The following is a 15180-nucleotide window of genomic DNA, read 5'->3' as shown; positions in this document are numbered from 1 at the left end:
ATGACTGCAGCCTCAGGCTGCTGGGTTTCAGTGATCCTCCCACCTCAGCCTCCCAGCTAACTGGGACTGTAGGCACGCAGACTGTGCCTGGTTAATTTTTAAACTTAGGAGAGACGGAGTTTTACTGTGTTTCCCCGGCTGTTCTGAAACTGCTGGTCTCACGCCATCCTCCCACCTCAGGCTCCCAAAGTGCTGGGATTACAGGCGTGAGCCACGGTTTCAGCTGAAGGTCGCACTTTTGATCTGTTCTGTTGGTGTGTTTCCCAGCATGCATTCATTTTCTAGGGGTGACTTCTGTTTGTAGTATCTTTTTTCTTAGGATAGCATTGTACGGGATTTGATCTCAGGGCTGTTCTGTTGCTCATTTTTATGTGAAATTAGTTTTCCTAGTGTTGCAGAAGGAGGATGGTTCGGGGCAGCTTTTCAGCTTCATGGTGATCCCTCTTGGCTGTGTATGTGCAGGCGTGTAGCAGACAGAAATGTCGGCTTTGCTGTCTGAGATTGTCTGGCACTGCTCCTCTCCCCTCCTCAGCTTTTCTCTCTTTCCCGTCTCCATTGTCCCTTTCCCGCCCATCCTGTTCTGCTCCCAGGTGCTTCCCTGTTGGTGGCCTCTGCCTTCAGCCACAGCCTAACTTAGGGTCATCCTTACCTGGTCTTGGCGCGTAGGCACCTCCGAGGCCCTCCTGTTCTCACATCTGTCAGAGGCCCTGTGCCCCCCACGTCCCTGGCACGACGGCACCACACGGGTCCTATTGCTGGCAGTGGCTCATCCCCTAGCTTACAACTTGGGTTTGTGATGATACTTTCTCACCTGAATTTATGGTAAATGTTGCCTCTGGGTGTTTGGCTTTGCTTTCTAATTGCTGCATCTGCTTCTATGCACAGATTCAGGAAGGTTAAACGCTGTGCTGCCTCCGCCCCGCCTGTCCAGGCCCTCCCCCGCCCCCTTTTAGTGCTGCATCCTCGTAGGCCGCTTGTCTGAAGGAGAGGGTGATGGAGCGTGGGACGTCTCACGTTTAAACCCGTCAAGTCAGGAGTCCTTGGGGGTTTATTTCCCCAGGACTGTTCTTTTGTCTTTTCTTTTAACCATTTTAACTATTTTTAAGTGTACGGTTCAATAGCACTAAGTACATTCACAGTGTTGTGTAAACATCACCAGTATTTATTCCCATAACTTTCTCTTCTTCCCAAACTGAAACTCTGTCCCCATCAAACACTGACTCCCCACTCCCCTCTCCCCCGGCCACTGGCAGCCCCCATTCGACTTCTGGTCTCTGGAGTTGACTCCTCTTGGGGCCTCACGTAAGTGGAATCACACAGAATGTATCCTTTTGTGACTAGCTCATTTCGCTTGGTATAATCTTTTGTCGTAGTGTATGTCAGAATTTCCTTTTTTAAGGCCGAATAATATTCCCTGTATGCATAGACCACATTTTGTTTATCCCAGTGGACACTTGGGTTGCTTTTACTATTTGGCTATTGTGAATAACACTGCTATGAACATGGGTGTACACATATCCGTTTTAGACCCTGCTTTTAATTCTTTTTTTTTTTTTTTTTTGAGATGGAGTCTCGCTGTGTTGCCCAGGCTGGAGTGTGCAGTGGCGCGATCTTGGCTCACTGCAACCTCCGCCTCCCAAGTTCAAATGATTCTTCTGCCTCAGCCTCCCGAGTAGCTGGGATTACAGGCATGCATCACCACGCCCAGCTAATTTTTTTTATTTTTTTAGTAGAGACGGGGTTTCACCATGTTAGCCAGGATGGTCTTGATCTCCTGACCTCGTTATCTGCCTGCCTCAGCCTCCCAAAGTGCTGGGATTACAGGCATGAGCCACCACGCCCGGCCCTGCTTTTAATTCTTTTGGGTATATACCCAGAAGTGGAATTACTGGAATGTATGGTGATTCTGTTTAATTTCTTGAGGAATGAGGAGCCACCATATTTTTTTTTTTTACATTCGCATCAGCAACGAAGCTGAGCATCCAACCTCTGCACATCCTGCCAACAATCGCTGTTTTCTGAATAGCGGCCATCCTGATGGATGTACCCAAGACTGCTCTTTATAAGCTGACATTTTACTTTGGGGACTAAAACTCTCCTTTTTTCTTTTGCAGTGGTGTCACAAATTTTAATGCAAAATAGGCACTCTGAAAACAATAGGTAAAAAATAAAAATAAAGTTCAACAAGCTGTCTTTGAATTTACAACAGACTACACCGGTGATCACAGACCAGTTTCACAATTGCCTCCAATATGCACATTATAGCAGTTACATCCAAGTATTATATTTTTTAAAGGCACATAGTAACATCATGTTTCTCAGAGGCTGTCACATCCTCCAGATATTTCTACCCAGAGATACAGTAAACGGGCTCCTCTGCTGTGTACCACCAGCATTATTACTTGCGGTCTAAACTGGCTGGTCTCCATCACTGGTTCTGGTGCTTTAAGTTTTTTTATATTATGTGGGGGAAAAAAACGAGGTTTAACATCCAAAGCACAGGCCGGGCACGGTGGCTCACACCTGTAATCCCAGCACTTTGGGAGGCCGAGGCAGGCGGATCACAAGGTCAGGAGATCGAGACCATCCTGGCTAACACCTTGAAACCCCGTCTCTACTAAAAAAAATACAAAAAATTAGCTGGGTGTGGTGGCGGGCGCCTGTAGTCCCAGCTACTCAGGAGGCTGAGGCAGGAGAATGGCGTGAACCCAGGAGGCGGAGCTTGCAGTGAGCCCAGATCGTGCCACTGCACTCCAGCCTGGGCCACAGAGCAGGACTCTGTCTCAAAAAAAAAAAAAAAAAATCCAAAGGACAGTGACAGCAATGGGGATTCTTTAACAATATGCCATCCCGTCCACCTGGATTAAGCTTCCAGCCTTAACCAGCTAGAGAAAAGCCCGTTTCACCACTAAACATAGCCTCCAGGAAACGTGGCCAAAGATTTACTGTACCAACCACGGAGACTTCGCTCTTGGTCTGCAGACTTCACCCTGCCACTGAAAACCTATGCTGAAATTTAAGTTAGTTTCCACACTCGGGGCAGTAAAGGTTTATTCTAAAGGCACTGAAGATTTATTATTTTGCCTCTGAGTGGAGAAATGACTTAGCATATCAAAAGAAGGAGAAAAGAAAATCTACACTGAAAAGTATTTCTGCATCTATAGAGTGACTCTGTTTGTAAAATAACTGTTGATTTATGAGCTACATACCAGATGTCAGATTCTGTCTACTTTTAACAAATGAAAACATTTGGTTTTCTACAATAAAACTCTTATTTTTTATCTTCGCTATTCCACTCTATTTCTTTCTAAGAGGCTGAGGCAAAATAGTCATTAAAGTTAAAGCTCAGTTTAGACGCTGATTACTCAGTAACTATCATCAGTATTCTCAAGAAACCATTACCACTCTTTTCTAGAAACTAACAAGCAGGCCGAGTGTGGTGGCTCATGCCTGTAATCCCAGCACTTCTGGGCAGATCACTTGAGGTCAGGAGTTCGAAACCAGCCTGGGCAACATGGCAAAACCCCATCTCTACTAAAAATACAAAAAATTAGCTGGGTCTGGTGGCACACACCTGTAGTCCCAGCTACTCAGGAGGCTGAGGCATGAGAATCGCTTGAACCCAGGAGGCGGAGGTTGCAGTGAGCTGATATCACATCACTGCACTCCAACCTGGGTGATAGAGTGAGACTCCATCTCAAAAAAAAAAAAAATATATATATATATATATATATACACACACACACACACACACATACATACATACATACATACAAGAATTATCCGGGTGTTGTGGTGTGCACCTGTAGTCCCTGCTACTCAGGAGGCTGAGGCAGGAGGATTACTTGAGCCTGGGAGGTGGAGGCTGCAGTGAGCTGAGATTGCACCACTGCACTCCAGCCTGGGCGACAGAGCCAGACCATATTTAAAAAAAAAAAAAAATAGACAAGAGAATAATAGTGCAGAAGAAGACTTGGGATGAGCTCCTTCAGCGTTCTTGGGCTCAGTCACTTGGTAAGGACAGGGCCACCTGTGCTCCTGACAGGTGCTGGTTTCTGCTGTGGCTGTTCTTCCATCTCATGCAGGTTTGTTTTTTTGTTTTGTTTTGTTTTGTTTTTTACACTTCTCTCTGTTTCCTGATCCGCTCACCCCGATTTTCTCTGGCAATAGTCACCCAGACAAGAAATGCTGCTTCTCACACTTTTCTAAAATTTGGCCATTTCAGGTCTGAGTGTAACAATCATGATTTTTCAAGGAAAGTCTGGGTCATGCTTTACTTTTGAGCAGTTTAATTCTCAGAGGTCTATCCAGCTTCCTTTGCAAATTGAGGATTAGTCTGATCCAAATTTTAAAATAATAGCAATTACTTTTTATTGTTAAATGTTTATCAGGAAGGACACTGAAATTTCAGTGAATGATAAAACTTTTTTTCTGGCTATTTTGAACTGTTACTTTAATGTCTTCAGCATAATCTTAGGATAATTCCGCTTCTATTAGAGATAATTGTTTAGATTTATTGATACTCTGCAATGCAGGGGATACTTCCTTTAAATGTTGACATGGAAAAAGGTTTTTTTTTTTTTTTTTTTTTTTGAGACGGAGTCTCGCTCTGCCGCCCAGGCTGGAGTGCAGTGGCGCGATCTCGGCTCACTGCAAGCTCCGCCTCCCGGGTTCACCCCATTCTCCTGCCTCAGCCTCCTGAGTAGCTGGGATTACAGGCGCCCACCACCACGCCTGGCTAATTTTTTGTATTTTTAGTAGAGACGGGGTTTCACCGTGGTCTCGATCTCCTGACCTCGTGATTCGCCCGCCTCGGCCTCCCAAAGTGCTGGGATTACAAGCGTGAGCCACCGCGCCCGGCCGACATGGAAAAATGTTAAAAAGATTAGCGTTTTATCTGGCTGTCATACGTAGGTATTATCTTTAAGAATTTTTATCTTGTAGTGCCATGTTAACTTGACACATACAGAGAAGTATTACGGAGCTTTTCCAGCCCTTGGCAAAGCCAAGATTGGCATCACTGCAGAACTTGTTGGAAACACAGGCCCTGGGGCTTCAGCCAGGCCGGCCGCCTGGGTTAGTAATGACTGCGCAGCAAACACCTCAAAACACAGTGGCTTCAAATGACGGTCATTTTGGTAGCTCATGATCCATTGGGTCAGGAACTTGGGCAGATTCCACTGAGCGGCCCTTCTCTTCCATCCGTGCTGCTCTCTGCCGTGGCCTCCCACCTGCCCCCAGCCGCCCCGCTTGGGCCTCCTCACAGCGCGGTGGCTCAGGCAGAAGCACTGGGCCTGCAGAGGCTGCCACGTCCCCCACAGCGAAGTCCAGCTGCCCCATCCTGGAAACGCACAGCGTCCCTTCCACTGGGTGCCACCACTTCGTTCCATGGTAATTTCCAGGAGGTTATAAATTAGAGTCTAAATTAATTGCCCAGTTCAAAGTTGCAAAATTTTCTTTGTGCACGAATGTTTCAAGGAAGGTCAGTATATGGGTAGAGAGTGTTTTGAACCATTTTTAAGATTCAGGACCTACCGTGTTCAGCCTGCATTTTATAAATTCCCTTAAGCGTCAGAACTTTCAGTGGAAGAATAGGCCGTTGAAAGCTGCAACAGATTTATAGTTTATCTTTGGATTCCTCACTGAGAACAAGGACTTGTTTATTCCTGTAGATACTTAAATGAAATGTTTGTCAGAATCATTCACTATAGGATGGGAAGCATTACTGGTTTTGTTTCTTTGCTTCATGACAATAGCTGAGAGAATATGAAATTTTATTAAAGAAAACAATAGCCTCCTCGGGAAAATGATTAGATTGTGTGAACACTTCAAATAGATTATACACTATTTTTAGAAAAGTTTTTTGAGGGCTTTTTAAAAACAGAAATCAAGCAAGAAGAGTAATTTTATGACTATAACCCAGAAATAGAGCCGTCAGTTTACGATTTCCAAAGATTACATGGTCTGTCTTGTGAGGAATTAAGTATAAATTGAACAGATTGAGACAAGTGTCCAACTGTTCCTAGAAAAAGCATGGACTGCTGTGGGAACATGGAGCCAAAAGACACAGATTTACCCTTTATTTCCTTCGTGTGTGTGTCCGTGTGTGTGTTTGTGTCTGTTTCTATGTGTCTGTGTGTCTGTGTGTGTCTGTATCTGTGTGTGTCTGTGTCTCTGTGTGTCTGTGTCTCTGTCCATCTGTGTCTATGTATCTGTGTCTCCGTGTGGGTATCCGTGTGTGTCTATGTGTATCTGTGTGTGTGTGTGTGTGTGTGTGTGTGTGTGTGTGTAGATTGTACTGTATTGTTTTTATGTAAGATGATGCTTTACTCTTAACTAATGGTTAACCTAATAGAGAGGATAAAGTTACTTGGCTCTGTTTTAATGTAAGAAACAACATAGTTACATACTGGCTAGAGTCTTGAATCAGTTGGCTTTGGGAATCTTTTGTGTTTTTGTTTTTGTTTTTGTTTTTTAAGAGGTGAGGGTCTTGCTCTGTTGCCCAGGCGGGTCTCAAACTCTTGACTTCAAGTGATCCTCCTGCCTCGGCCTCCTAAAGTGCTATGATTACAGGTGTGAGCCACTGTGCCCGGCCAGCTTTGAGAATCTTAATGTTTGAAGAAGTGAAGTTTCATGAGAGCTAATTTTTATGTCTGCCCTAAGGTACTTTTTTGATAGAGGACACATCTTCATTATCTAATCCTAAGTGGAGCATCACAAGCATGAATTTTAAATAGTAATGCCTTCTTCTAACATGTTTTCACTTAGGAGATGAGACTTTTTAGACGTTCTGGGAAAGAAAATAGCTGCTATAAAGATGTAGCCACCAGAGTACCTGTTGGCCTTGATTTCCACTCTCAAGTTCTGCCGTTCTGAGTTGTTGTTGTTGTTGTTGTTGTTGTTACTGTTTTGCAAATGGCTAAGTCCATTAGGACAATATGAAACATTTTCATATAAATAATAATAAATATTGAAAAAGCATATATTTACTTTTGATAATGTGATTGACAAACATACAAATCAGGTCGTTTGTAAGAAAAGTTTTTAGGACCAAAACTAACCCAAAGTAACTAGATTAAATGTATGCCATAAAACTCTATTTTTTTTTCCTCCCCAGGTTCACCTCCATTTCTCAATGTGAGAGCTTTACATCATTAAGATGAGTTGAATATAGATTTCAATTAATGTTCTTCCTAAGTGATAAGGATGTAGACTTATAAGCAGGACAAGACTAATCATCTTCTTAGCATTTTACTGCGGGTCCCATCGGTAAGGTCTAGAGAGCTGTTCCATATCTCAGTTACTTGGCACTTTCTGACTTTCTCTTTCTTTCTAATTCAGACTCCAGGGTATTCAAAACTGATAAAGTTGGTCATGAAGCCTTTGCACATGGGGAATTTAGAGGCATTTTATTTAAAGTGGGTTTTGCTACTCATAACGCCTCTTGCTTATCCCATTTTAATAATGATCGACCCTGGAAATCTTGCTAGAGCTCCAACTTTAATAACTTCTGTTTAAGTGGGATTAAACCAGACTTAGAAAAAAATCTTTTGAAAAGTGTTTAGTTATGTACTTTGCATTTAAACTAATATATTACCTAACATTTATTAATCTGCTTTTCACATTAATCTTACATAAATATAACTCTTCTTTTATTGCCTAAAAGTGGTGAACACTATTCAACGTGATTAAAGAAGGTCACTTTATTTTTATTTTATTTATTTGTTTAATTTTTTTTTTTTCGAGTTATAGTTTCGCTCTTGTTGCCCAGGCTGGAGTGCAATGGCGCGATCTCGGCTCACCGCAACCTCCGCCTCCCGGGTTGAAGTGATTCTCCTGCCTCATCCTCCTCCCCAGTAGCTGGGATTACAGGCATGAGCCACCACGCTCAGCTAATTTTGTATTTTTAGTAGAGACGGGGTTTCTCCATGTTGGTCAGGCTGGTCTCAAACTCCTGACCTCAGGTGATCCACCCGCCTCGGCCTCCCAAAGTGCTGGAGTTAACAGGCGTGAGAAACCACGCCCGGCCAGTCACTTTGAAAAAATAGAATTCTGAACCCCTTTATATACTTGCTGTGTCAAGTATATAAAAAGAAATCGTTATCAAGTTTCTGGTGAGCAGAGAATAAATCAGTGTTTCACAAACTATGGATTGGAGACAGCCCTGAAACTCAGCATTCATATTCTATTAGACATCTTTAGTAGCAGAGATTTGTATAGAAGTCATGAAATAATCACCACCTTCTCGTGTGGGAAAAGTGAGGGGTTGGCTTTGATGGATACGCAGTGTCGATGTGTAGATGCGTCAGTGAGAACGCTTTCCCTGCCAGGTGCCGATTTGATTGATGCTTTAGGGACAAATCGGAGCCCTCCTAAGGCCTCTGTAATACTTGTGAAACAGGTTCTGTCTTAGCTTATGTAGTAACAAGGCAGGTCTATTTGAAAGTGAACAGTGTGTCCCTTCCTTTCTAAACTGGTCCTTTGATTTGCAGTTTGACACTCAGGCCAGTGCCCTATTTTTAAAAACAAATGATATGCATTAATAGTATCCAGATCAGGTCAGGTTTAAAGAACACCCAATATGTATGGAAATGCAAGTCTCCAAAACTGATTAATTAGGGGAGAATTGTGTGCATATCCAAATAACTTAATATACAAATCCTTTTCAAAGGAGTTTCCCCAGATTTATAAAATTAGACTACATACAGTTCTCAGAAGCATTTCCGTAGAGATTAAGCCTCATGCCTCTTGGGTGAGATTTTGCCACATTTTATTAAGTAAATATCGATGTGCTAAGAAGTGGTCGTTTTTTGTGCAGTAGAAAAAGAGCGTGAGATTTACTAACTGCTCTTTCTCTCTTTTTGCCAGACTTAGAAATGGCTGTTGCATATTGGAAATTAGTGTTATCTGGAAGGTTTAAATTTTTAGATCTCTGGAACACATTCTTACTGGTAAGTGTCCTCCTGCATCTTGCTCTGTGCCCACTGTGGAGGGAGGTCGGTAGGTATGAGGCTGCATGTAATCATCCACTTCAGGTCTCACACATGGAGGTTTTCAGCAGATGAACGTCCCACACAAAGATCCGCAGGTCCAGACAGGTTGCCGCTTGGCTCTGTCACCTTGCCGGAGACCGCAGGGCTGAGCTGGGGCCGCTCCGGGGCCTCCTCAGAACGTGGCTCCTTGGCAGTCACGGGAAGTTCCTCTCAGGCTGGGGTTCCTGGAGACTCTGCAACCCCAGCAGACCCTGTGTTGTCTCCTCCGAGGACCTAGACAGCAATTCTGTCTTTCCACTGAGAACTCCGAATCCTCGACACGGTGCCAGCACCACACTTCTGTAGACTGGTTTGGGCTCCAGAACTGCAGATTGTATCTGGCGGTAGCCAGCCACTGCGTGTGTCTGTGGTCTGAGGCCATTTCTTAGTGTGTCTTACCATGCTCAGGAGGAAAAGAGGCCTTTGTGGGCCCTCTGGAGAGACACTTTGCTGGTGTGGGGCAGGGCTGCGTCATGCCAGCCCGTCTTGCTGGCAGCAGGTGCAGCTGTGGGTTGTTGGAAGTGAGTGGCCACAAGCCTCGTGATGGCAGAGATGCCCAGACCTCTGACCGTTCTGTCTACGAAAGTGAAAGAAGTGGTCTTCCACCGCCCAACCCACGGCCGTGCCAGGACCCGCACTGCCTCCATGCACCTGACACCGGGTGACACAGACTTTGCCACTTACGAGTCCTGTGGCCTTGGGCATGTCACCTTCACATGCCTCTGCTTCCTCATCTGAGAATGGCACCCAGAGAGCATGGCAGGTGGAAGGTGATGTCACTCAGTCCTGTGGGTTTGCCATGCAGAGACGTCTCTGCAGCTATGTGTTTCATTACATCATGTGCCATATTACTTCTCTCGAAATATCCAGAGGTCAGTAATGCTGTGCCCACAGCCCCCTTACGCCTTACCCGGGGTCAAACCTAAGTCACAGATGTTTCCCAGAGAACTTCACGCTCTTGTGTGCGGAGATGGGGATGAAGGCGCTCACAGTGTCATTGTAACGGCAGAACACTGGAAAAGCCAGTGACCATCCACAGGAGAACGGACTAAAAAATCAGAGTATTGGTGCGATGGAGCACAGCTTTGGAGCCACGCAAACGAACGCACATTCACACACGTCAGCCCGCGTACATTCCAGACATTATGCTGAGTGGGAAAAAAACAAGTTGCAGAAAACTACGTGTAATTTGATAGCAGTTAATGTTTTAAAATGTAAGAGAAGCTTATGAGCTGTTCGTGAATATATATATATATATACGTGCAGCTAATGGGCAGGTAACGAGATTAAAACGCTGCCCTTCTATGTGACAAAACAGGAGTTTATAATTGTAATATTTAAAATGTTTTGTTTTTAAATAAGTCTGCTTTCTATATTTGGACGTTGGCATTGTTGTAGCACTTAACATTTATACAGAACACTATGACTTTTAACAATTTTATTGTACTTGTTCCTAATCAAATTAATGAACATTAATTGAAGATCGCTAGGCCACTAGGATATATGAGAGTTAAGCTCTGTATTTTAAATCTGGTGGGTTTATTTTTTTCTCTTATATATTAGGAACATCACAAAAGATCAATTCCAAGGGACACATGGAACCTCCTGCTGGACTTTGGAAACATGATTGCGGATGATATGTCTAACTACGATGAAGAAGGTACCGGAAGTTGTGCTTCAGATGATTGACCGAAATGCTCACACCTGAGAACGTTAACTTTTCCTGCCTCTAGAGTGGTGACCCCGTCACTGAGATGGGCGTGGTGATAATACTACCCCCTTCCTTATTATTTTCTGTAAATCATACAAAAGAAAAATGGAGCTTTATATTTAGTGTAAATCAAGAAGACAGTCCTCTAAGCCAAAGCATTTCAGAATTGGATGTGCAGAGTAAGAGACCCCATGGTGGAGCCATGGAGTTAGGTGTTGGGAAACAACCACTCCCAGATTCTCAGTCCTGCATGATGCCTTAGGTTAGTTCCACACTGCGCTTTTTAGGCTGACTCGGAGATTCCAGCTCCTGTCTTCTTGCATAAATATATCTCTACATATGTGTCTCCCCCTGTGTTTAGGACGCTGTGTTGGAGGGCGTTTGGAGCCTGCTGTGTGCTGGGCACGCTGCCACCTTAGAGAGGGATGGTCTCTGGGTGGAAGGCCTCCCCTCTAGTCTCCCACCCGCTTTGCTTCCTCCCTGCCCCTTCGATGGGCAGTGATCTGTTCTGGGCACTGGCGCTGTGCCTTTAACGGGTGGTTTACGTGTCTGTCTGCCTGTTTTAGCTTCTGTTTCTCTTTGTGTCCTCCACACTTTGCACCGTCCCTAGATCAGAGACACCCAGTAAATGCTTGTCAGATGAAAGAAGGGATCATTGAATTTCATTGACAGAAGCGCAGCTTCCGGGATTGAGGCAGCAGTGCAGGAGCTCAGAGGGCACTCAGGGCTGTCAGGAGTGGGGAAGGAGCAATGGGGTGGTCCCACTTGGGAAGAGCTGCAGGAGGGAGCACCCCCTGCTGGCAAGAATGCCAATGACTTGAGGAACATGCCTCCTGCTCCGCGGGGGTCCATTTAACTCCCTTCCTGAGCAGCTGGTGTGACTGCCTGGGGCACTCACCGAGCATGCGGGGCCACTGTGAGCCCACAGCCCCCTAGACACACCAGCACGCACACACCAGGGCTCCTGACCTGGCCGTGCTAGGGCGAAAGAACTGGGTAACTTGGATTGGTTCATTCTGTGAAACACACATGGTGTGGACCTCAAATCATTTGGGTTCTTGAAATGTAAATGTTGGATTGACATGTGACACAGTGCTTTGGAGACAAAAACGGTGCTCTAACGGGTTTTCTGTTTGCTTGCTTTCCTTTAGGAGCTTGGCCCGTTCTTATAGATGATTTTGTAGAATATGCACGGCCAGTAGTCACAGGTGGAAAACACAGCCTTTTCTAGGCAGCAAGTTAAGCAGGAGTAAGATTATGAAATGATTTGTATCCTGCAAGGAGATTTTGGTCAGTTCCTGGGTGCATTGTCGCTGATTCCAGAAGTCATTCTTGACCAGCCATGAAAACAGAGGAGCCATCCCATTCTGCCGGAGGACAGCAGCGGCTGCTTTGTGGACACTGCAGGAAATTCCTTGGGACACGGCTGCTTTGGGATGTTTGGAGATTTGTCATCATAGCTATTGTGTTAGGAAATTTCTGCATGATTTTTTAATATTTACAAAACACTAAGGTAGAGCCATAGCGTCGCCTGTGGGACCGCAGAGCATGCTGCGTAGCTCGCGCCGCCAGGAGAACCAGCATCCAGCAGAGCGCTGCCAAATGACGTTGCAGTCGCACTGGAAACACAGCGTGTGTCCTCTGCAGGATGCTGCGTTTTTATACAAGTCAAAGCTGTTCAGAATGTGCCCTAAAGGAGATGATCTTGTCGTAGAGTCTAATGTTTTTTAAAATTGGTGCCAGGAATTCAAGATTTATATTTTTTGAATTATCGAATATCTAGATTTACCAGCTCTATTTTTGTTTTCATTTTCTCTAGACATTCATCTGAAAATCATTTTATGGTTCTCAATCCCCATGTAGCTTTGCACAGCAACGGCACACGTGGCACGATTCCAGCAGAGTTTATCTCACACCATTTATACATCAGTGGGCCTCTCTTACTTAAATATTATTTGACCTGCCTGAGAAGCTTCATAAAGTATGTTTTTTAAAATATATTTTAATTACATTTAAAAAGACATTTTTCCATGAAAAACATTTCTTTTATGAGTGATGAATTATAGATTTTAAAATCAAGGCTGGGCACCATGGCTCACGCCTGTAATCCCAGCACTTTGGGAGGCCGAGACAGGCGGATCACGAGGTCAGGAGATCGAGACCATCCTGGCTAACACGTGAAACCCTGTCTCCACTAAAAAATACAAAAAAATTAGCCGGGCGTGGTGGCGGGCACCTGTAGTTCCAGCTACTTGGGAGGCTGAGGCAGGAGAATGGCGTGAACCTGGGAGGCGGAGCTTGCAGTGAGCCGAGATCGCGCCACTGCACTCCAGCCTGGGTGACAGAGCAAGACTCTGTCTCAAAAAAAAATAAATGAAATAAAATAAAATTGGTGCCAGGAATTCAAGATTTATATTTTTTGAATTATCAAATATCTAGATTTACTAGCTCTATTTTTGTTTTCATTTTCTCTAGACATTCATCTGAAAATCATTTTATGGTTCTCAATCCCCATGTAGCTTTGCACAGCAACGGCACATGTGGCACGATTCCAGCAGAGTTTATCTCACACCATTTATATACATCAGTGGGCCTCTCTTACTTAAATGTTATTTGACCTGCCTGAGAAGCTTCATAAAGTATGTTTTTTTAAAATATGTTTTAATTACATTTAAAAATACATTTTTCCATGAAAAACATTTATGAGTGATGAATTATAGATTTTAAAATCAAGGCTGGGCACGGTGGCTCATGCCTGTAATCCCAGGATTTTGGGAGGCCGAGGCAGGTGGATCACCTGAGGTCAGGAGTTTGAGACCAGCCTGGCCAACATGGTGAAACCCTGTCTCTACTAAAAATACAAAAATTAGCCGGGTGTGGTGGCACATGCCTGTGATCCCAGCTACTCAGGAGGCTGAGGCAGGAGATTCGCTTGAACTCAGGAGACAGAGGTTACAGTGAGTCGAGATCGTTAACACTGCATTCCAGCCTGGACGACAGAGTGAGATTCTGTCTCAAAATAAATACATACATACAATAAAATCGAATGAGTTGGTTCTTTCCACCCTCCTGTGGTGCCCATAGTGCCCAGCATCCGGATCTCTGTGCCCCTGTGCACATTTGGAAGCTAAAATGTACATTGTTGTCCGAAAAAACCCAACCCCAAAACCTTCATCTGATTGGTGAGCTGAAGTCTGTCCTTGCGCCATGTTGTCATCTGTTTCTCGTGTCCTCCTGGTCGAGGAGGACCCACGAGTGCTGCCCAGGCGTGGAGGGCTGGTATCGAGTTGTGGACATCACTGTGGACCCTACCTCATGTGCCGAGACTCTCATGTCACAAGCGTGCCTTGCTGCCCCCCTGCAGCACCGTGCAGGATGTGGACCAGCTGGAGCTGCTCCCCAGCAGAGAGGAGAGTCGCCGCAGACGACCTAGCTGCGGTGTGAGAGAGCATGGCCCAGACATGCAGCTGGGTTGGCTTCTGAGAACAGGACTCACCCTGGGCTTCAGGATCATCCGATGACTGAGGTTCGTGTGCTTGGCGGCTGCAGGACAAACTGTCGATGCTTCTCAGCAGAGATGGTCACAGAGGGCAGCAGGGACAGGACTGGAAGGGACCTGCAGCCTGCAGACCCCACCTGGCCCCCGCTGGCTTCTGGCTGGTCCAGTGATGGGCAAGTCACAGACCTTCCCCAGGCTCTGCTTCCAGAACTCTAATGGGAAACCGGGCCTGTCTACCTTTAGAAGTCTGATTCTCAGAGAGCATTTGTCTAATACAATAAAAACTGACTTTAATAAAAACCTCAAAAATGTGAGTGCATCTTCTAGGCTTCATGGATTCTTGACATGTAATTGTTTTGTTCAGAAAAGTTTATAGAATTCAGATAATTCTGTATAAATTATGGAGATCACAGTACTTTTTTGTTTTTGAGATTTAAAGTTCTAAGGGATTGTCAATAGATATCAAAATATTAATCATTGGACAAAGGCTTTTCCAAAAATTGTGGGTTTTTTTCTTCTGTTGTATCCATTTGAGTCCTGCATGCTGTGAAATGCTGATAACAGAAGCATTAAATTGGTTTTTCTCGGGTGTGGTTTCCTTTCGATTCTCCTCGGCTGCAGGGATGCCTACCTACAGGTGTCAGCATCCGCGTCCTTGTCCCAGGATGAGAGAAAGCCCCCAGCTAGCAACCAGCGGGCAAGCCCCTGCCCTCGTGTGTGGCCCGCCAGCCCTGGCCAGGTAACCAGGTCCTCAGGCAGCTTCTGTCATTGCGTTCCCTCTCAGCGGTGCACCGTGTGCCTGATGTCGTGGTTCAAATGAGGAATTAGAGATCTCACAATCGGCAGGATTTACGGGGGTGTGTGGGCGCAGGGGGCACGTGTGCCAGCACACACTGCTGGAAACCATCCTTTATCGGAGGCAAACGGCCAAGCACGGG

General features: G+C 45.1%; 1 protein-coding gene across 3 annotated transcripts in view; it reads left to right on the top strand.

Annotated features, from left to right (window-relative positions):
* DCUN1D2 (defective in cullin neddylation 1 domain containing 2) overlaps positions 1–15006 on the top strand; it is a 35649-nt gene extending 20643 nt beyond the window's left edge. For 2 of the 3 annotated variants that reach the window (XM_032151416.2, XM_058438123.1), the window contains exons 5-7: positions 8869–8951; positions 10596–10692; positions 11895–15005. In XM_032151416.2, coding sequence (XP_032007307.1) covers positions 8869–8951; positions 10596–10692; positions 11895–11974 — 260 coding nt within the window. In that variant the 3' untranslated portion in view covers positions 11975–15005. Of the gene's footprint in view, positions 1–8868; positions 8952–10595; positions 10693–11894 lie in introns of all 3 variants that reach the window. The other variant, XM_032151415.2, reaches the window with a different exon arrangement.
* Positions 15007–15180: the final 174 nt, after the last annotated feature.

Source organism: Hylobates moloch, unplaced genomic scaffold (assembly GCF_009828535.3).
Source record: "Hylobates moloch isolate HMO894 unplaced genomic scaffold, HMol_V3 SCAFFOLD_4, whole genome shotgun sequence".
NCBI lineage: Eukaryota > Metazoa > Chordata > Mammalia > Primates > Hylobatidae > Hylobates > Hylobates moloch.
This window is presented reverse-complemented; position numbering and strand designations above follow the sequence as displayed.